Source organism: Terrapene carolina, unplaced genomic scaffold (assembly GCF_002925995.2).
Source record: "Terrapene carolina triunguis isolate 2854851 unplaced genomic scaffold, T_m_triunguis-2.0 Scaffold231, whole genome shotgun sequence".
NCBI lineage: Eukaryota > Metazoa > Chordata > Testudines > Emydidae > Terrapene > Terrapene triunguis.
The window spans coordinates 8,906,630-8,930,655 of record NW_020664582.1 but is presented as its reverse complement, the minus strand read 5'-3'; the positions used below and the strand labels follow the sequence as shown (position 1 = coordinate 8,930,655).

The 24,026-nt window shown below is 42.4% G+C and overlaps 1 protein-coding gene across 1 annotated transcript in view; it reads right to left on the bottom strand.

Annotated features, from left to right (window-relative positions):
- Positions 1-24,026, bottom strand: part of PITPNM3 (PITPNM family member 3) — a 345,453-nt gene that overhangs the window by 230,791 nt on the left and 90,636 nt on the right. The window contains exon 2 of the mRNA XM_024206929.2: positions 7,503-7,598. Within this exon, the coding sequence (XP_024062697.2) occupies positions 7,503-7,598 (96 nt within the window). The remainder of the gene's footprint in view (positions 1-7,502; positions 7,599-24,026) is intronic.

Here is a 24,026-nt window from a genome sequence, read left to right as displayed (position 1 = left end):
ATCAGGGTTGGAAGGGACCTCAGGAGGTCATCTAGTCCAACCCCCTGCTCAAAGCAGGACCAATCCCTCAACTAAATCATCCCAGACAGGGCTTTGTCAAGCCTGACCTTAAAAACCTCTAAGGAAGGAGATTCCACCACCTCCCTAGGTAACCCATTCCAGTGCTTCACCACCCTCCTAGAAGATGAGAGTCTGTTACAGCCACAGAGGTGGATTCTTTAGCTCAGGCTCTTGAGACTCTTGCTTTTAGCACTAGAGGTCCCTGGTTGAATCCCTGGTGCCAGCCAAGATGGTGGCTGTCATACCTATATAGAACACCATACAACTTTAAGGATGTAGTCCAAGGAGGGTGACCAAGTGTGAAAAACCGGGACGGGACGGGGGGGGGTAATAAGAGCCCATATAAAAAAGCCCCAAATATTGGGACTGTCCCTATAAAATCGGGACATCTGATCACCCTAGAGTCCAAGCTTTTCAATAGTGGCTAGTGATTTTTTGGATGTCTTTGTATTTGGGTGTTCCACACCCTAACACCCCTTAGAAAGGCCTGATTTTCAGGAAATGCTGGGTTCCCACCTTCTGAAGATCAGGCACCTCAAGCTGTGCACTCAAAATCTGCCTGTAGCCCTGTGACTCTATGCCCAGACTGCCTGGTATTAATTGCACCTGCTATATGATCCCAGTGATTTTCGTCTTTGGTATTCTGAATCCATACTTCTCAAAAAAATATATTTCCTTGTCTTGAGCTAGGCTGCATACTGCTTCCATTTTCATGGTAATGTACTACTAATCAAAGTATTGTGCAGAGTCATTAACTTTACAAAAGAGCAGCTAATGGGACCTGTATGCAAGCTGTGGGGGAAATGAATGCATCTGCTCAAAGGAGATGTGTATAACAGGAAGAGACATCATTTAGCTAAACGGGTGTCATAAGCAAAATCAAAGAAGATATGCAGGGTTAAGGAACAGGATCTCACACCTCCTGTCCCCCTTCCCTCTTCTCCAAAGGCAAAGGTCTCCACCTGAAAGAGGGAGGTTTTTGTAAGGAAATGAGAGGACTGCAGCACAATTTCTCTATGGGTTCCTCTCTCAGAAGCCTGTCACACTGGTTGTAAGCATCTACCATGCTGTGAATCCAGGTCATCTTGCCAGATTCTGTAACTGAGGCAAGTGTCAATCTAGCAATGGCTTTCCAGGAATAGTCATCTAGGCACGTGTGTGTTTAACGATAGATTTGACTGCACTGCAACTGGGAGTGTGATTGCAGAACATGTCGACATACTCGAGCTCGCTCACTGGACCCCGCTTGGGTACCAACAGCAGTGAAGCCACAACACCATGGACTTCAGTGCAGGCTATCTGATCGAATAATTATCGGAGGACCCAGGCAGATTTGTACTGCCCGTTTGGAAGCCTGGGCTGCCATGGCCCCACTGCTCTGGTACCCAAGCTGGGTTAAAGGCTACTGGGGTGGGGTATGTTTACACGTGCTGCAATTACAGTCCCTGACTGCAGTAGAAACATACCCTCCGTCTCCTGTCAAATTGCCAATTAAAAGTAATTGTAGCTAATCCAAGGCGGGCGTCTAGGTGCTCGTATGGCCCCATCACATCAGTGTCTAAGTATCTCTTAAGTATTTAAAAATAGGCTCATTTTAAAAGGTATATTGAAATGCCCCATCTTGAGACAGTTGCTGCATGATGCACTGACTGCTGACGTTGAAGCAGACACACGAGACAGTATCTCTGCCAGCATCCATGATTATATAGGCATGGAGACAGTGCAGCTACCGATTCCGTGCAAAGACCATTGCAGCCACAGACCTAAGGAGCATGAAGCAAGCCTAACATGACACCCCTGTGGAGGTTGTCAGTGGCAGGGAATGAACCAGTGACTTCTGGATCTAAAACGATGAGTGTCTACTGCCCAAGCTAAATGTCCCATATGTGTGAGCTCAAAGGCCGTAACTGCCTCTTGAAGCTTCATATGGCCCATCTACTAGAGGGAGACAGAGAGCCACAACAAGGATGGGTTACACAACCATTACAGAATACTATACAGAAAATCTCACATATGGAGATTAGCTTCTGCACCATGAACCTAAGGAAGAGCAAGGCTACCTGGAGTTGCAGTTGTATTTGCAGAGTAAAAGTATCCACGACTGGCACACAGGGAAAAAGCAGCAGCCCCACTGTATTCGAGCCAGTTGCATCAGCATAAAATGGTTGGAGGAAATAACGTATCCTATCTAGTGCCAGAAATAAGGGAAGAATTTTTAAAGAGGTGTCAAGAACTTATTTGATTTCCCTGGAAATCAAAGATCGCATCCACACACAAAACGTATGCTACCTTGTCATGGGTTTTAAAAATGCAAACATTGAAATAGAACTTTTAAATGCAACCGTACCTGTATATTTGGCATAAGATTATCTATTTCCAGGGAAAATAAGTTCTTGACACCTCTTAAAAAAGTGCTTTCCCCTTATTTCTAGTACTAAATAACTATCCTATTTCCTCCTATCCTTTTATGCTGGTGCAGTTGGCTCCAACACAGTAGCACTGAAACTTCTTCTTGGATGTGCCAGTCTCTGTGACTTTTATTCTGAAAATACAACTGCAACTCCAGACAGCCTTGCTCTTCCTTAGGTTAATGGTGCTGAATAGATATGGATTATGGAAGCATAGTGCCAAGACTGGGTCTCAAATTCAATCTCAGATGTCCACATCCATTGCTAAATGGATTGAGCATCACTCCTGTGATTTATCTTCTACTTAATTGGTATCACATTCCTCGGCTGAGCCTATTTAGACTTAAAATGAAACCACTGAAAAATAAAGCATGTGTTTTCAGTGCATTAAAAGGCAAGACCTACTAAGGACACACCTATTGCCGCAAAAAAGTGCTAGGTGAAAATAGCACATTCAGGAAAGTTAATAAATCATTTTTAACTGTTAAAAGCTATGAGGGAAGCCTGGCAATTCTTCTCTTAGGGCTCTTAAAATGCTACAGTGGTGCCAACAGAAGAAGAAAATCAGGCTCACTGTTTGACAGTTAAATGTGTATTTTTTACACTCTCCTCACCGATAACTGAAAAAAATACACACAGTTAAACAATATAGGTCAGGTCCTCAGCTGGTTTGAATTGGCATATCACCAGTTACTTCAACAGAACTATACTGATATACATCAGTGGAAGATCTGGCCCTACACTTCCACTGCACGTTCAGAATCCTCTTCTTTCTACATCTCTTCATTCACATCACTCTGTCCCAAGAAATTACTCCTCTTTGCATTAGTGAGCTCCTGGGAAAAGAGATCTGAAATACTTGAGAAAATATATCTCAAGTATATATTTGAGAAAAATTTGAGACACACATTTTGCTTGTTTTCCATTTCCTTATGGGATAAGACTTTCCCTGCTCTGAAATCTGCATTAGTCAGGAATTAGTCCTTCTAAAAACCATCCTAGACAGCCTGTGCTATACAAGCCACCCACCCAAGTACCCTGCAGCACTCTTTCAATCATGTTCTAACACAATTGTTAGCATGGTTTCCCTGACAAATATGTACAGGGATTTTATGGCTAATATTTTTCTAGCAACAACCTTGTTTAAATATGATTGTTGCTGGCACAGCTCTGATCCACTACATTACTCATATACTGCAGAAAAGTCAGCCCCATATACTCATGAAAGCACCAAGTCATCACTCCATTTTTCCAACTATTTTTCCAAGTTAGCAAAATCACTCTGGCTAAGAAAATGCACCACTTCCAAGAAACACCAAGATCTTTCATGCTTTTAGGGCCAAATATTCAAACATGCATAACACAGCTTGGGTATGTGCATACCAACCACTACAGGTTGGCATGGGTACAAAGTTTCATGTATGAACATACCTCAACTTCAGTAGCTAAGGGCATGATCCAAAGCCCATTGAAGATTGAAATCAATGGGACATCTTCAATTGATTTTAACGGGCTCAGAGTCAGGCCCGTGGATTGTGGATTGTGTGGCAGTGTGCGTGCAAATTTCTGCCAACTTGGCTATAGCTTTTTAGCTAACACTGTCCACTCTTGTTTGTCCATAGTAAGTCACTGGACACAAAGCATGGAGAAAGATGGAACGCATCACAATGAGCCATAAGAGTCATCTTCTACTCTACCTACCATATAGCCTCCTTACAACAGTCAATTTGCATAATGCAAATTGCTTTGGTCCCACCTCAGGAAGCTATTACACTGAGGAATGTTTTAGTCACGTGAGTTGGTTTTTCATATGCTAGCAGTGACCTGCTCTGTACAATGTCCCACTACAGCAGCTGTAGTCAGCCCCTGTAAGAAATACTGCAACCGTGCAAGGCTCTGCCTTACAGAACACAGCTCAAAGCCAGGAGATCTGGGTTCTATCCCCAGCTCTGGCAGAGATGTGCTGTGTGACCTCGGGCAAGTCACGTATCACTCTGTGCCTCAGTTTACCCATATATAAAAGAGGGTAAATAATATTTATCTACCTTTCAGGAGTGTTGTGGGACTTAATCCATTAATTATTTGTAAACAACTTGAAGATTTTCAGATGGAAGGCCCTATAGAACAGCCCAGTAATATTTTAATTCTAATTTAAAGAAGCACAGAAGAAGCCTGCAACGCTATGCATTTTTCTGAGAGTCAGGAAAGGCCCTAAACAGCATACTCTCATTAGCACTACAATAATACTAATACTACGCAGAGGTCAGGGATAAGAAAATGTTGTTCTAGAGACTGCGCTTACAAATAAATGAAGGGGGAGGTCATAGACACATGTTCTCTGCATTTTCATCCAGAGGGACATTAACACCACCTTGTCTGAGCTATAGCTGTAACTTTACTGGGTCCATTTCTATCTTCTGTGATTCCATACGATGTGAGCAAGTTTCATTTGAGAGTCATGGAAACAGATTCCCAGGTCAACTTCATTCAGCCCAATAACTTATATTTAGTTAACACACATCTTCCAGAAAGGCATCCTGAAGAGCTCTATGTAAGCTCGAAAGCTTGTCGTTTTCACCAACAGAAGTTGGTCCAATAAAAGTTATTACCTCACCCAGCCTGTCTCTCGAATATCCTGGGACCAACACAACTACAGCACTGCACAGAAAGACATCCATTCGAATACCCTTGCATACCCCTCTGCAGCCCTCCGCTGCCCCACATGGATGGCAAGGGTACGAACAAGAATAGAATTTTGTCCCAAATTTCATGATGAAATTTTATTTTAAACACATTTTTATTTCTTTGATTTAGAAATCAAGGGTTTGCCTTTCAACCCTGGAATAAATATAGCTCTTAGGCAGACACCTTGTCTTCCAAGTATCAAATTGGCATTAATTTTACAGCTACCGTAAGTGATTCACAGAGAACAAAATGGAAGGGGAGAGGCTAAGCAATCTGCTCAAAGCCGTAGAGGGAGCCATTGTCCGAGGCAGGGAGAGAATTCAAAAGTTCGTGGCTCTTAGTCCTGTGCTCAGACCACACTTCTCCCCAGGTAATATGTCAGCCGTACTAATCATACGTATAGAATGAAACAGCCTGTGGTAGGGAGAAGGATATTTCTGATTTATGTTCACGTAACTGAGATCAGAATAGCTCCACTGAGATCAGTTCAGCTATTCTAGATTTACCACCAGTGGACCTGGGGTCAGAATCTAACACAGTGGCTGTATCTCCTCTGAAGTTACGCTACTGATCATTCGAACAACGAGTGCTTGGATTTTCCTCTTCCTAAATTCGCCAAACTGCCTCCTCCATTACACTACTTTACAGCACTCATGTTTATGGCAGATTTTCATATTTGCACTGTCATCTTCTTTGCAGCAGCCTTTTTGCCTTCTCCCCCTCCCTTAGATTTTGCAAGCAAACCAAAAAAAAAAAAAAAAAACCCTAACAAAATGTCTCCTTCATACTGACTTTCAACTCAAAAATATGTCAATGTGAAAACCCACCAGGTGGCTCTCTAATGAATGCAGGCTGGTTCTCCAATAATCCCACCAACGGAAAAGAAAAACCATTTTGAGCTATGAAATTTTATTGCAAGACAGCAGACAAAGCAGTCAAACATGCATGCCTGGATACTACGTAAAAACACCAATTACCTTTTGTAGCACCATCAAGATCCCCAGACATCCAACAGACATACAATAATGAGGCAAGAACCTAGAAAGTTCATAAAATTAATTCTATCTGCTCCAGAGAAGCCATGTTCAAACGGAGAGTGGAAGCATTTGGAAAATGTCAGCTCTGTACTATAAATATCAACAGATGGGGAAATTTAACAATCTCAGCCATTAGAAATAAAATATCCATTTTCTTTGTTAAGCATTGAATGTTTTTTTAAAAAAAAAGTCATCAAAAGAAGCTTGCTGAATATGCCATTACCCAAAACAATCAAATGGAAAAAAAATGTCCAGATGCTGGTTTGAAAGCACATACATTTTAGCTTTGGCCTGTGGGGTTGTTGTTTCTTCATTATTTCAAACACATACGTACACACTATAATCAACCAACTGGGGGGGGGGGGAAATCCTCTTGCTTCTGACCAGACAGATTGCTCCGCCCTTTAAAATTAACAAGTGCTACAAATCCAGTAAATTCACTGAACTCTTTTTCTAGTCCTCTTCACTCCTGGAATTCAGGCACCAATGCAACTTGAGTTTGCATCATCTATTGGCGTGTAAAAGAATCTTATTCACCTCAAACAGCCCACATTACAAAACTGCTACAAGTAGATTTCTCAACATTGACGGACTCAATCATCTCCTGTGGGAAGAGACCCAATGGAAGCCTGCAGTTTAGCTGTTCGCATTTTTAATTTCCTGTAGACAAAACCACATCGGCTCCAATCCAAAAACTCCCCAGCATGTTACAGAAGACAACCCAGAATTCCCTAGTAAAAGTTGTTCGTGGTCTAAGTGCCCCAGGAGGTTACAGAAAGAAATTAGCCCTTCAGATTAACCGGTTGACCGCATTCATTATGGCTCATATCCTGAAGCTCTAATTATGCAGTTTTCACTCATTTGCAAAACTCTAATCGACTTCAGTGGAAGTTTTGCCAGAGTAAAGATGGAGGGTCCAATTTTCAAAGGTGCTGAGCACTTGCAACTCCCATGGACTTCATTAGGAGCTGTGGATGCAAAGTACTTCTGATGCTCTGGTGATAAGTGACATATGAAGGGATGATTAGCTGATAGGCTAGATAATCAGGTCCCTCAGGATTTGGCTTTTAGGTTCCAATCCTGCAAAGATTCACATGTATGCTTCACTTTACAAACTGAGTGGCCTCATTGACGCCAATGGGAATACACACCGTGTGCAATTTATGCACATGCATAAGACTTTGCAGGAGAAAGGGCCTGAAGTCTACAAAACTTGACCTGGCAGGTAGAAGATTAAAAAGCAAATCCAAATGTAGTTACTTATGTTACTGCCGTAAAATTCTGGGGGGGAAGAAAAAAAAACTGTACATACCTCGGGCATCAAAAAATTCATCGTCTGAGCTCTCCACAGAGTCATTAATGATGTTCTGCATGTGCCACTGAGTGCCACTGAATCTGCGCGAACCAGCTGGAAATAAAGACAGACTCACATTAACAAAATTAAATGATGATCTGCTTGCCAAGCTAAAAAAAGAAAAAGTCTAATTAAGTCCTCGTAAATTGTGTGAGATGCTCATTTTGGCCAATTCACGTTTTTTAACCTAATGAGAGGGCCACTCAGAACATGTGGGATGACAGCAAAAATTATACCTTCTGCAAAATCATCTGAATTAAAATGATTAAAGCAAACCCTTTGTTCAGATTCAGTGTGCAATGCTTTCACCGAATGGAGTGACTTAAGACAAAGAAAAATTCCACTCAGTTGAACTTGTCAGACCATTACATTCCAAGCTCGCCCTCAAGCTGTGCAAATACTTCTAAAGGCAGAAAGAAGCATTTCTTAGGGACAGCAGAGCAGCTCACGTTAGAACTGAATTTCTTCCATAGCTCTTATGAAGATGCACCATTCTGTTTGGATTTCAGATTTGCATGCAAAACTACTGAATTTCCCACTCACTGAGTGGCTTCCTCAAATGAACACCAAAGAGCTTTGTTTTCTTTATTGTTAACATAAATGTTCCTGTAGCTTTTGACAGAAGCTTGGCATTTGAAGATAAGAAGGCCAAAACATTTTGGGAGAGCTAAATAACAGAGTCACATTAATATAGCGAGGACACATTATACAACTTTACGCTGATATGAAAACATGAAGCTATCTGCGCAGTTTCCGTCATCCATTCCTCATATGTGATGGTGTGTGGTACCTGTGTATGACAGGACTACACCACACTTTCGGACAGGATGTAACAAAATGTCTAAGAACTGAACCCTGCAGAGAGATACATAGCTAGGGAGAAAGCTAGAATTTGGCCAGCGTTCTTCCAGGCTAATATTGCCACAATTTTCATTCCATTTAGTGCATTCATATACACAGGTTGTATTTTATTTCTACGAAGGAAAGGCTGTATCACAAGACATGTACACTTACAACCCCGCTTCAAACCAATGGGAGGGCCAAGGGGGAAAAAGGTCCAGCATTAATATTTTAGAACTAAATTAATCTTTTCATGAGCATCTACTTACCATATCAAAACAGCCCACTAAGTTTTATTCACTTAGTGAGTCCCCAAAAGAGGTGGATTCAAACTACAGTGGCCCAATTGGTCATCTTAATTTGGTGGCCTTCTGGCAAACCTTATTATTACCTAGTAATAATACTTCCTTCTTGTAATAGGGCTCTTCATTCTTAGACTTCAAAATGTGGTACAAAGGAGGTCAGTATCACAACCCCCGTTTTACAAATAGCAAAATGGAGGCACCATTTGGTGAATCAACTCAAAGTCACCTAGCTGGCCAATGTCAAAGCTGGGAAAAGAACCCACCTTCTTCCAAGTCCTAGTCTAGCACCCTGTCCAATGGAGTGTGCTGCCTCTCAATCTCTATAACCCTTTCTCTCTCCTTGGCTGTTCCCCCCCCCCCCCCCACACACACACACACACAACCAACCCAGAGGGACGCAGAGAAGAGGAGACACCATCCTGGTGTTAAGTAACATGGTGGGGATTTAATAGCCAAACCAAGTCTTTTCCTCCATCTAGCATTTTGGTATGGTCCTTGATAGAGAGATTGGGCCAACCACAGCATTTGGCTTTCGATCTGAACTCTGTCCATCTTCTAGTTGACATCACCTTTCTGCTCCTCGTTAGTGACAACTGACGTCCCTTGTTAATGCGGAAGATTTTGGACTCCTCAGAGAAACCCACAGTCACCAAGATATGTGATTTCATTGTATGATAATGTAAGAGCAGAGCTACTCACTTAGCAAATGCCTAGGCAACAAGCAATCATTTAAAGCTTTTTAGCAATCTTCATTTCTACGTGGCCAGAATCAATAATCCACTGTGCTGTTATCAAACCCACCCAGAAAAAGCCTTTGTCCATTTCACTTTAATATAAGTTGGTAACATCACTGCCACTGACCTGACAGAAGTGTTTCAAAGCAAGAGGAATGATTCAGTGGTGTAGTCTCATTGCAGGAGTTTTGTGGGGAGATTACTTCATGAACGGTATGAAGGAATTTATATTCATACATATTTTAAACCCTCTCTCTCTCTCTCTCTCTCACACACACACACACACACACACACACACACACACACACACACACACAGAGTAGAACCCATATTTTACAAACTAACAGGGGACTGAGGGGGAATCATAAAAACTGGAAAGCTCATACAATTGAAGATCTCAACATTACAGTAGGTGCAGTGCAAAAGTATCAGTCCGGTGCATTGCGTCACTTTCTCAGTGTCCTTCAAACCACTGTGAAACAATTTCCAATTCAATGGGATGTGCAAGGATGAGAACTTGTTCTTCATCAACTATTCTTTTGAAGACAATGCACCTCAGAGCCTTAATGGTTTCCTCCATCCCTTTTAGGGAAGTTGTCATTCAACAGCAAGTTTTCAATCACACTTAGGTTTGGTATACACTACTTCGGTATAACTAGGTCACTCGGGGATGTGAAAAATGCACACCCCGAGCAACGTAGTTATATCAACTTTAACCTCCCATGTAGACAGCGCTGTATTGGCAGGAGAGCGTCTCCTGACAACATAGCTACCACCTCCTGTCAGCTTAGAGTGTCTTCACCAGATACGCTACAGCGTCATGCAGCTGTGCCGATGTAAATTTGTAGTGTAGACCTGCCCTCAGTCAGTGAAGAAGTGACAATTAACACAAATGCTTCAGCTACCAGAGGAGTTGTGCAGCAATACTCTGCTCTGGTGATGCTACGTCTCAATCTCTCTCATCTACATAGAAACCTCCCTTCCTTCAGTGATAGTGAAGGTGCCGTGCCAGGCAACCGCCCTATTATAAGGGACACTGTAAAGTTAAAAATCATTAGAGCGGACCAGAAGACAGGATCCCTTCCTGTCTCCACCTGCACAGAAAAGTTCAACAAAAGGTTTTTTTGGTTTGTTTATTTTTATAATGGAAAAGTGTTTGGCCAACACCCCCCCCATATATATATATTTGGGCCAAAACACAAAAATATTTCAATTTGGAAATGCTGTCATGGTGCCTCATGGGAGCTGTAGTTCAGGTGGTTTATGCTCCCATTCTATTCTATAGGCAGAGCTCCCTGGTCTGACTACATTTCCCATTATGCAAGACTGATGTGAGGCAGCTGCATCCTAGGAGTCTTTGGTCATGATGCATCATGGGAGATATAGTCCACTGCCAACAATGAAGACACCCTTACCCACGTTACTAATAACTGGAGAGGTGGGCCTGTGCTGAAGTTTTGATCCAGACATGAATCTGAATTGTGCCAAAAGGCCAAGAGCAGGAAGGAGAGTTCAGACCCTGCACCTAAGATCAAGGTTTTTCCACCTTTCCAGATTGGCGATGCCTTAATTTGAAGTCAAAAATCTTCATGACCCCGCCTCCTTTACTTTTTTATTCTTATCTTTATAGTAAATGTATCAGTGATACCAATGATAAACCTATATAATGTAATTGTGTGTTTCAAGAGCTTGACAGAGAATACTTGACCTTGAAGGACAGGGGACTGTGGGAAGTGAGATTTTCTTTGCTTTAGCTTGTAATAAGATTTTCAGCACCTCGTAACCGCCAAATATCTTTAATGACACTCCCGGGGGGGTGCAACTTACCTGTTGAGAAACACTGTCTTAGATCATCAAACGTGGATATGAGGGTACTTCATGCTATATGTGCCATCTGCAGTTATTTTTGCATCTCTATAAAGTTGGGAAAGGGAAACAGACAAACAAGAAGCGTTCTGGTGAAGTAACCCAAGGCAATGGTTACCATCACTGAGGGAGAATAGTTTAAAAACAAATAAACACTGTTCCCAGTGGAATAAAAATAAATTATTCAAACATTTCTAAAAGGCTTCGGCTTTAGACAAACTTCTTTTGTAAAACCAAAGGGCTAGATCCTGATTCCCTTATACAAGCTGAGTAGTAGAGACGGGGAAAACTTTCCAGTTAAATAATTTTATTTGTTGAAAATTGCAGTTTCAGGTTGACTGAAATGATCCACGAATTTGACATGAATTCACTGAATAGTTTTGAACACACTCCCCTTTTCAGGACTCAAGTGCCAGCCACAAAAAGGAAGAAGGAGAAGGAGATGGGGATATCCTCAGTGTCTGAAAGCCTATGCGGTCTCATGGGTGTAAAGTCAGATGTAAAAAAGCCAAAAATGGCTCAGAACTTAAAAACTGGATGGTAACCGACTGTGAAACCCAGTGATGATTCAGCCTGGTGATATTCTGAACAAAGATCTCTCACCGTGCTTTTAGCTGCTTCTTCTGCTTCACACTGACTCAACTGAAATTGTAGACTTAAGAGTGACCTGCGGAGTGACATTTCTGGACTCTTATTATACAGATAGCTCGGTGCTTAGGGCACCCACCTACATTGTGGAAGACCCAGTTTCATATCCCTGCTCTGGAGCAAGGATTTGAACCTTGGTCTCCCACATCGCAGGTGAGTGTGCTAACCACTGGGCAAATGGATAAAAAGGGGACATTTCCCTTTACTTTTGTTTATAAAAGACTAAAATGCTCAGAAATAAAAACAATTTTGTTTTGGATCAAATGTTTCATTTGACCTGAAATGAAATTTTGGTTGACTTTTTCAATTTGTTAAAAATTCTGATTTATTTTTTTTTATCTTGGTTTGCGTCAAACTGATTTTTATTTTATTTTTCAGAACTGCCAGCAAACTGGAAAATCAGCTATTTGCCCAGCTCTACTGAAAAGCACCTGATTGCACAGGTAAACCCACTGGTTTCAATGCTATTGCTTGTGGAGAAAGTAGCAGAATCTGGCCCTAATATTTGACCTAACCACCCCCTATTTAAACAAACAAAGGAGCTTCCCATGTACATTTCTGCTCAGATTACAGAATCCGGTACGACAAGGAGAGCTCTAAAGATCTTTTACCTTCTGGTTTATCTCACACTGAGAAGGCTGAACTGGAAGAGATACTGTGATGATTTTACTAGAAAGTGGCAAGTCTTCCTTCCCCAAAGGGAACAAAACATGTCTGTACCAAGGGGATGTGCTGATGTTATCTAACCTGCTCTTTCATTAAGGAGCTGCCTCATAGCTGTGTAAACCTCTCATTGAGGTCCACATAGGGATTAGGAGCGCTAAAAGATTTGCTTTAACCGAAAACGTTTATTACAGTAGTTCATTCGCACCTGGTTGTGTCAGCACTGCCATTGTAAGCCTTTATCTGCAGGGGGTTTATATCTTGGCTCTAACAAGTCTCTCTGGGCTGAATCTTGGCATAAGAGGGTTTTTTTGGACTTGAATTTCAAAAATATCAGCCTGGCTTTTGCACCAGAACAAAGGTTTTAATGTACATTTTACTGAGTCTGGAAAACACCTGTGACCGCCAAGTTAAGTAACCACATATGACTCTACCATTCCATTGTCCTCCTTTAGACAACACACCACAGATTAATGAATCCTAGACTGCAAGTTCTCTGGGGCAGGGACTGTCTTTGTATAATGCATTCATACATTGCTTAGTATAACAGGGCTTGGATACTTGTTTAGGATCTCTAGGCACAACTGCAATGAAAATATAAAATGGAAGGGGTTGCAGAGTTGTACGGGTTGGTATTTATTATCACCTCAGAGGGGCTTTCACACAGCTGAAATAGTGTATGTTTGGTTTTAGAGCTGAGTGAAGTCATTTACTTTACCCACTGATGAGAATTTTTAAAACATTTTAATCTGTGAAAAATATCAGGAAGCAAAGTGAAATTTTGCTATTGTAGACAGCCCTCTCAGGACAAACCTACAGGGGACCGGGATTCTGTGTCTCAGGTCTGAATCAACTAAACCTACGTCGCACACAGGGCAAGGTTTCTCAACCAGTGGGTCACGACCCCCAGATGACGATCCCAGGAGTTGTGAGGCATCAAAAATGTTATTATAGTCTAATGCAAAGAAATCCTTACTCCACCACACCTTTACCCTTTACGTGTAAGTACTCTGCCAACCTCTCAGAACACACATACATGCATATAAATTATATAGACTTACCACTGTTCTCACTGACACTTTTTTACTCCTTTTTTTTTTAACTCTTAAGTTTATACTATACATAAGAGCCGTCAACATTTTTTTATTCAGACTAAGGAGTCTCCAGCCTACAAAGGCTGAGAAATACGTATCGAGGGCTCTTGCCAAAAGAAGGCTGTTGAGTTATGCATCCAACCAGCAAAGGTACACTGGCTGGGTCACAGCCAGAGGTGCTATTTGATAAGCACACTGTGGATATGAAATGCTGTCATGGGATCTCACCACACTGGCGCCTCCTGCTGGCCATTTCAGGAATCAGCTCTGGTCAACGGGTGTGCCCTCCGGTGGCTCTCCCGTCCTCGTCTCTGCCTGCAGACCCACTGCGGTTCCAGTCTGACTCCCCTCTGGCCATGTCACAATCCGGTTTTCCCCCTTCTGGGGGACCGCAACAGTCTAGCTGCTTCTCACAGTGGCTTGGAGGTCGATAGCCTGGCTGCTTCTTCAGCGGCGAGTGTGTGGGCGGGGGTGGGACAGGACCCTGGCCCACCACTACTCTGGGTCCCAGCCCAGGGACCCTGAAAACAACAGCTTCCCGCTGCCCCTCCTTTCTTTCTCCACCAGTCTCTCTCAATCCCCTGCAGCCCCAGCGCCTTCAGCCTCTTCCCAGGGCTTCAGGCCTGCACGCCTTAGCAGCCCTTTTCCCGGTGCTAGTCTCTGCAACCCTCTAGGAAGCTGGTCCCCTCCCTTGGGCTTCCTGCAGCAGACTGACTTGCTCTGGCCTGCAGCTTCCTTTTATATGTTCCAGCTGGGCCCGGATTGGCTGGTCCAGTTGCTGCCCTAATTGACTGCTGCCACTGCCCTAATTGGCCATTTCTTTGCAGCCCCCCAGGCTGGGTTTTAACCCTGTCAGGGCCAGTGCGGGGCAGGTGCCCCATCACAAATGCCCCATCACATAATCAAAATAATGAGCTTTTAACATCTGACACCTTGTGAGCCACCAACGCTAGAATAAAACTGGTCTACGTCACTGGAACTCGGGGGCTGTCAGCTTTCTGACAGCATATAGCTTCTAGATCGGTTCAAGTTCAGGCTGCTCTGTGCCAGACTCCAGGCACAGGGCTGTTTGAAGGGGAGTCCTGCATAGGGAATCCTCCTGTAGCCCAGAGCAATCATAGCAGTAGTTCCTATGACATCCCCACCTATCCTCCTCTGTAGTGGCAGTGTCTGGGGAAAAGAGGTGTCCCTGCAACCTAACAGTCCCCAGCTGTTGGAATTTGGGTTCTGCTGAGGGTGTAGCCCTCAGTTTTTAACCTTGGGGATTCTCAAAATATCATACTTTGAAACAGTCACTTGTCCTTCAGAGCATGCAAAAATAGAAGGCTGTTTATACCAGGTAAGGATACTTTCAACACCCTAAAAAGTCCTGGACCACTATGACCCTAAAAATATGGTGCTTTACAGCAGACCCATAACGGGAGGGTGCTCTACAGAATCCTCGAGCCAAATCTGCTACCCTCTAACAAAGAAGGAGAAAAGACAACCTCCACGGAAGTGCAGATCTCCGAGGAATGGATGATCTAACGGAATCACAGAAATTAGACAAGGAAGAGACAAAATATTTCCTATGATTCACCTTGTCGATGTGGGAAAACCACACTGATTCATTAATGGTAGAGGCAAATTTAACCTTGTAGCTAAACAATATTCAGTCTGTCACTGTTAATACTACGATTACTTTAATCAATCCCATTTGATCGACACAACAGACTGTGTTCTTAATGTAATGTGCATAAACATAGTGTGTCCCATTATTGCTAATGAAAATGGCACCCATGGAGTAACACCTGGATAATGCAGACTAATACATACGAGCACAAGGAATACTAATGTTGTTTCCTATTCAATAGCACCCACTTATGCGGAAGTGCTCCCAGACTCCCAGTGCTCCCTTTAAATTAAACTGGAAAACCTCCAAAGCAGGAGTTAATTGAGTGCTGCATCTGATTAGTACAAATGTTTATGGCTCGCTTTGACTCCCTCTGCCGTGTACAGCAAGATACCTGAAGGACAAGTTATTTTCCATCTTCATTTTAGGGTAAGGACTGTTTAAAGCCTTTACATTTGCATTTAAAATGGGAAAGTTGTTATAATTAACTCAGCCACCAGAATCTCTAACATCACTGCTGCAGTTTATTTTATTACCTAACGGGGAATGTTACGTGTTGATTTAAGAAACACATAAGCAATGAGCCTGTCAGAGACCGACCATCCCCAAAATTTGAATCTTCACATTATGCTTCTTTTCAGGAACTCCCTAAACCATAACTGCTTCAAAAAGGGAATTTCCATCCCATAGGAAATTCTGATTAAAAAAAAAAAAAAATTAGTTCCAAACTGGGATGAGAAGTCAAAATATAGCACAGAACAGAAAATTTAAAAGAAGCCAGAAACACTTTGTACATTTCCAGTTGAAACATTTTAGCATTTCCAAATTTAAATATTGTGTTTCATTTATTGAACTAATTGAAATATTTCATTTTGGCTTGATTTAACATTAATCTCCATCTTCCTGAGCTGTCGCAGCACCTCATAAGGATTGGATGAGGCCATGAAACAACACACCTACAACTTCATGAGCTGGGCTTTCTTGATACATCGCATCAGCTCAACTAGAAGGGAGACTACAATGCTTCTTGGGAGATGTAGTCCATACACAGAGCCCAGTCCATACAGGAGAAGGCAGTAGGGGGGAGGGCACCCAAACTATAATTCCCATGAGCTACCATGGCAGCTCAGGCCAACACAGATTAATGCCAAACTGACGCACAACGAAATCAGAGAGACAAGGTGGGTGAGGCAATCTCTTTTATTGGACCAACTTCTGTGGGTGAGAGACTACAAGCTCAAAAGCTTAATTTTTCTCCAACAGAAAAACTGAAATACTTTGGCATACTGAAATTTTCACCACAGAAAATTTTAATTGTGGAAACTGCATTTTCTATTGAAAAAGGACACTGATGGAAAGTTCCTGTCCATTCTCGGTATTCCATTCCTCCCGCACCATTCAATACGAACCATGAGTTTCACTGAACCCAGAGCTCCTATATCCCATGCACATCCTATACCCAACCAGCCTCCCACTTCTCCACCAAGCAACATCCTTCAAATCCTTCCTTTTAGGAACGTTTCCTAACTTCTTCTCAGGCTATGTCCAGATTACAGTTTCTCTCGGCATAATTTATGTCACTCAGAGGGGTAAATAAATCACCCCTGGAGCGATATAATTTACACCGACATAAACGCTGGTGTGGACAGCGCTGTGTTGGTGGGAGAGCTTCTCCTGATGACATAGCAATCGCCGCTCGTGGGGGCAGGGGGAGTTAAGCTGACAAGAGAGCTCTCTCCCTTCCGTTTAGATTGGCTACATTAGAGATCTTACAGCGGCACCACTGTAAACTCTCTAATGCAGCCCTGCTCTCAGATAAACCCTCCACACCCTTCCTTTTCCTGAACTATTGTTCTACATTTTGTCTTGTCTAGCATATCCTCAGCTCTTTAGAGTAGATATTACGCCTGAATCGAGGGGTCCAATCCTGCAAACGCCTACTACCACGTGCTAGCATGTTATAGAACCATTTAAAAGAATAAGATTACAATTACAGTAGTAAGCAATAATGTGTCAAATTATCTGCTGGTGTAAATTGGCACAGTTCCAATGAAGTCAGTGGAGCTGCACCAATTTACCCTTGGAGAGGATTTGACCCAACGTCAGGTTGTAAGTGCTTGCAAAATCAGGCCTTACATTTATCAGGATTAGGCTCTAGGTCAAGAGCTCTGTAAATTGATGGGACTGTATTGAGATTGAGGCCATTCGTTTTACTTACGGTATGCTCTTGCATTGCAGGGTGACGCTGCATCAGAGAAGAACATTACCTTGCTTTTACACAAGTGAAAAATTAAAAACTATCCAAGCCCAGTATCTCATCAACTCACTCAATACCACTGCTGCCTCTCTCAACGTTTTCCTTTATTATCCTGGCTTTAGAGCAGGGGTTCTCAAACTTCATTCCCCCTTCTGACAACAAGAATTACTACACGACCCCAAGAGGGGGGACCGAAGCCTGAGCCCGTCCGAGCCCCACTGCCCCGGGTGGAGGGGCCAAAGCTGAAGCTCAAGGGTTGCAGCCCCAGGTAGGGGGCCTGTAACACGAGCCCCGCCACCCAGGGCTGAAGCCCTCAGGCTTCAGCTCCGAACCCCGGCAAGTCTAACAGCAGCCCTAGCAACCCCATTAGAACAGGGTCGCGACCCACTTTGGGGTCCCAACCCAGAGTTTGAGAACCGTTGCTTCAGAGCAAAAATGTTTACCAACATAAAAGTGCTCAGCTGGGACCATAAATCAAAATAGTCTATTTCTCAACCCCCAGCCTTTGCACAATCATAGTGGTTGGTATCTTTTCATTCACACAGACAAGCCCCATAGTATGATTAGATGTCGGCTCAGCCACTCAGAAATGGAAGCAAGACAGAGATTTCCCCCCCCCCCTTTCTTTTCAGTATCTGTGCATTTCTGCAATTCATCCTGTTAATTCCTGTCAGAGCCACCCATCTGGCTCATCAACATTAACAGCATGCAGTGATAACCCTCTCTCCTACTATAAATAGGAGGACAGTGTGACAAGTGTGAGACCAGAGGAGAAAGCCTGGGATATAATCAATGGCTCATATGGTAAAGCAGCAGTTAGTCACTTTCATTGCTACTGTATTGTTTACAGATACAGACCTGGCTGAAAATCTAATTTCTGTCTTTAACCCTCTTGGGGTTCTTTCCAATACCAGCACTCTCTCCTGCTTTTGAAATGGGCTAAAGTGGATTAATATCAATATGTTTATCCCAGCAGCAAAGCTCAGCTTTTCAATATGAATTAACAGGTTGTCAGTAAACACTGCCTGTTTCTTATTTTCTGTCATTATTCTGAAAGCTATCCCCTCCTCCCCACTATATCATTTGGAGCTCCAACAACATCAGTGCTGGTGGCCCAATTTAAATTGCCTGAATAAGGATTACTTGCTGTAGTAAATATAATGATCACCAGTAAAAAGTCAGCATTTGCCCACCACAGGGTTACCATAGTTACTGGTACGTGCGTGTGTGGAGGGGGGGAAGATGAGTGGAAATATGGTATCTCAAACATGCTGTGCAATAATTCTTAACAAGTGGTGGCTCCTTTTTCCTAGTTTCATATTGAGGAATCTCATCTTGCCCCTACATTATAGTTAATACCAATTAATAGAATTCTCCTGATAAAGTGTCTTTCTGCTCTGGCTTCCATTAACAATCATGGAAAATAATCTTTCCATCCAAATGTCCCAACTAGAATAATTTAGCAAACCTAAGTAATTGTGTAAATGAACCAACAACTAGTTTTTCATTCAGAGCTAAATATTAGTCACATGAGAACTAAACATTATTAATTATGGCTACAGGGGAGGTCCTTTTGTAACTAACTTCTCTAATCTGATACAATCTTTTAGAATTTACATTCACTTCCTAAATGAAATGTTTGCAGTTGTGCACATTTGATGTAAATAGAAGTCCATTGTCATTACAATTCATTCTAGAAAGAAGCCAGAAGCAACGCTCTGGCTCTGAACTCATCCCAAGCCCCGTAGGAGGGATAGGAGGAGAGGAAGGGGGAGGCATTTGGCTGCAGATCCAGAATTTGCAGCTTTGGTCCCATCTCTAATTCATTCCTTTTGTGTGGCTTTTAAGGGAAAATTAGAAAGAAAAGATTTGATTAGGAGTCTCCTTTAAGAGCACAGAGGAAAACTTTGTTCAATTTCAGCTTTTTTCTATATAGTGACACCAATCAATGTAAAAATGCAGTGTATTGTAAGCTAGATAACTATTCTCTCTTTATTTCTGCTTTGCACCAAGAGAGAGATCTGGGCCAAATCAATAGGCACTGATAGAAAGACAAGTGTTAATTTTCAGCTCTTATGGGAAGACAGGCAAAATACCTTCAACTATAAGGGAATCTCTTTATAAGAGCTGTTACAGCACTGCTTCTTCTCCCAATAACTGCAGTGCTCTATTGCTCACAAACGGCAATCCCAGATGATAGGGACAATAAATGATTCTAGGGTGACACGAAGATGGACCTAAGAAGGAAAATTCAGGTCCAGATTTTTGAACATCCTAAATTTCAAGCGTGTTTGGATTCAGGATTTTGATTCGGACCACAAGATTAGGTCCAGTTGCTAAAGATTCAGTTTTAAAGATCTAAGCGTTTGGATCTTGCACATCTGTAGGACAATTCAGTTTGTTGAAAGAAACACAAAAGTTTGTCAAGGTATTTAAGTAGAGCTGACTGGAAAACAGGCTCCCCCCCAATGAAAATTTTGACAAAAAAATTTCCATAGAAAAATTCAAGATTTTTGTTAAAAAAAGGAATCAAAAACTGAAATATTCCAGTTAAGAAATGTTGCTACAGTGTCTCAGGGGAGTTGTAGTTTGGGTGCCTCAAACTCCCTTTCTCCTCTATAGGCTGGATGCCTTGGCTGAATTACATCATCCATGATGAACCACAGTATCCCCTCATGGTGATGGGAGGTGTTTTCATCCTGAGAATCCCTGGCTGTGTTTCATCACAGGAGATGTGGTGCAGCTGGGGAAATCCAGCCCCTAGAGAAGAATGGAAACACAAGGAAAGCAAATCCCAACTCCCACGGAGCACTGCAGGGAGACGTCCAAATCAAAATATTTTCACGCATTTTTTTTTAATAAAAAAAATCAACAATATCCATAAGAAGCTGACTCAATTTTAGACTGAAGTGTGTTCTCTCAAAAAAGAGAGAGAACGAACAATTTATTTTGGGGGGGGGGCAGGGGTCAAAATCAGTTTCAATCCAACATTTTTTGACTAGCCTTACATTTAAGAGCCAAGGAACTGAATACCAGCACCAAGAGCTTGCTGAAGAGTTAGCAATTAAATTGTGCTAATCAACGGGATATAGCAAATCTAAGGTATCTAACTGCAGAGACATAAATTGAGGCATCAGCTGTTTGTTCATTTGTATGTTGCTGAGAAAAAACACATGCAAGCTGACTTTTTTTTGTGTGTGTGTGTGTGTTAAGTGGCATGTTTATAACTCTACTGCACACCCCCAACAATGGGTGCAGTCTAGCAGCAGATTACATAATAAGCTCCTGTTATAAATGTTAAATAAAATATGTATGGTGCAAAAAGTTTTCTATTTAAAGATGCGCTCTCTTTTGATCAACAATACATTAACAAAAATAGTGGTGATCGACACCTAGCTGGTACTCAGGCTAAATTTCTACTTAAGGAACAATCCTGCCGCTGTGCTGAGTCTTCTGCAAGGTGTCTCCGGATCCCAATGAGGCCACAGAATTCAGGGCATTCAGCACCTGGCAGGTAAGGCCCTTACTGAGGGAACTAATGAAGCTGGAAAATGCACTGTGGAGGCATTCACATCTAGGTCACCACTTCAGATCTGCCACCAACTAGCAGTTCTCAAGAGAGTTGTTGAAACAAACTGGTGATTGTCTCTATCCCTAAGCCACCGCCCACAATTGGCACTGGCTGGCAAAATGCAAAAAGACTATGAATGGCCCTTGAAGGCAGAACTCCCTTCTAGCCCATACAGATGCTCTCTCCAGAGGCATGTTGACAGGGCGATATAAGAAAATCTTATATTACTACTGCTGCCTGTGCTAAACCTATCCCATGGAGGAGTTCTGGGCCAAATCTGCAGCCATACAATCAGCTGACTTCAGTGGAGCTCTGCCGATTTACACCAGCTAAGGATCTGGCCTTCACTTTGCAGGGTTGTCAATCCAGAACCTCCTTCTAGCCCTACACGTTCAAAATTATAAAATAAACTCATAATGGGTTTGGGTAGGAAGGCTGGAGCATGCATCAATACATAAAGTGCTGTTCTAAACAGGGCTTTGGAGCGGAGCCCGGAGCAGCTCCGGAGCAGTGGAGCTGCAGGTTTTTGCCTGGAGCTGGAGTGGAGCCGGAGCACAGCTCCAAAGCCCTGGTTCTAAAGAATCTGGCATGTCCCAGAGTCTTGAAAATGCTGCTTTAAAAAGATTGTAATTTCCAAGACTAAACTACAGCAGCAGATGGAGTAAGAGCAGACGACGGGGACACGAAACAACCATCCAGTGCATGCCTTTTACTTCATTAACTCACATGATTCATAGACTCATAGATTCATAGATTCTAGGACTGGAAGGGACCTCGAGAGGTCATCGAGTCCAGTCCCCTGCCCGCATGGCAGGACCAAATACTGTCTAGACCATCCCTGATAGACATTTATCTAACCTACTCTTAAATATCTCCAGAGATGGAGATTCCACAACCTCCCTAGGCAATTTATTCCAGTGTTTAACCACCCTGACAGTTAGGAACTTTTTCCTAATGTCCAACCTAGACCTCCCTTGCTGCAGTTTAAGCCCACTGCTTCTTGTTCTATCCTCAGAGGCTAAGGTGAACAAGTTTTCTCCCTCCTCCTTATGACACCCTTTTAGATACCTGAAAACTGCTATCATGTCCCCTCTCAGTCTTCTCTTTTCCAAACTAAACAAACCCAATTCTTTCAGCCTTGCTTCATAGGTCATGTTCTCAAGACCTTTAATCATTCTTGTTGCTCTTCTCTGGACCCTTTCCAATTTCTCCACATCTTTCTTGAAATGCGGTGCCCAGAACTGGACACAATACTCCAGCTGAGGCCTAACCAGAGCAGAGTAGAGCGGAAGAATGACTTCTCGTGTCTTGCTCACAACACACCTGTTAATACATCCCAGAATCACGTTTGCTTTTTTTGCAACAGCATCACACTGTTGACTCATATTTAGCTTGTGGTCCACTATAACCCCTAGATCCCTTTCTGCCGTAGTCCTTCCTAGACAGTCTCTTCCCATTCTGTATGTGTGAAACTGATTTTTTCTTCCTAAGTGGAGCACTTTGCATTTGTCTTTGTTAAACTTCATCCTGTTTAACTCAGACCATTTCTCCAATGAGCAGTCACACACGTTCAGCTGGCACGTTTCACACACGTGGAAGGAAGGAAATGCTCTCCTTTTAAAACTTTAAGGATTTTAAAACATGCCTTAAGTAGTAAAAATCTCCCTCTTGTGCTGAAAGATTCTGCTGTGGGTGCTTTGCAATGAGTTTTAAAATCTCACTCTGGTTTCAGCAATCTCCCTCATTCAAATGGTCCCAGCTCAACAACAGATTAAGCAAATCACTGCTGGCATTCAAAAAAATAAAAAATATACATACATACACACACACATATATATATATACACATATATACACACACACACACACACACCCAGTATTTACAGCCTCTTTGTTAAGAATTCCACGTATGGGCCTAATTTTTAAATACACTAGGTACCGCTGAAGCCAAGCGCTTAGCGGGATTCAGACCAGGTTAGACATTTAGATGGGTAATGAGAACATCCACAGCTACATAATACAGGATGATACCTGATAAGAGTTATATGCCATTAGGATTCAGGGCATAAACCAATCAGTATCTGCTTGATCAGAAGAAATTTAGCTTATGGGAAGGATATTCCACAGTTGTCTATTATAGGATTTCCTGCACTGGTCTCTGAACCTCTGGTATTGGTCATTGTCAGAGACAGGCCACCTCACTAGATGAACCATTGTGTAGCAATTCCTGTGTTCCTAATTATTCATAGAAAATGTATATACTGAACACAGTACACACCCTTTCCAAACATAGTGCATGACTGGTCAAAATAAGTGTCATTTATTCTGTGGTCTTAATATCAATTCTCCACTAGACAAATGACAGGCAGAGCATACAAGTTACATAGATGATTAATGGCTGTCTTCCTCTCTCTTGCAGGAATGCTACATTTTCTGATGTGACAAATTGCTTTCTTCCTTGCTTTTGATCTCAGCCTCAGTAAGGAACAGCGAGGTCTGTACTAAGCCAACATCAAGCCCTCTCTGATCGGAGAGAACCAAGGCAACATAATACTCTTCAGGTCAGGATTCAAGCTATCCTACAACATACTATAAATGGTAACTTGCACTGTCTGCAGAAGGACTACGTGGGTTTTGTGATCTTGCTGTTCTAAATGGCAGAAGATTTTATTTTGGACTCAGCCATTCAATTCAGGACATCATTAGAGATGAAGATGTCTCCGTCTAATATAAAAACGATCAATATATTGTTTAGAGACCTATTAACAATAACTCTCTATGTATATTGTGTTCCCTCCTGCGCACACACACACACACACACTTATGTGACAGGGTTGAGAGGGAAGGTGGAGGGTATGTTGCTGAAGCCAAGGGGAGGGAAGGGCCTTTCTAT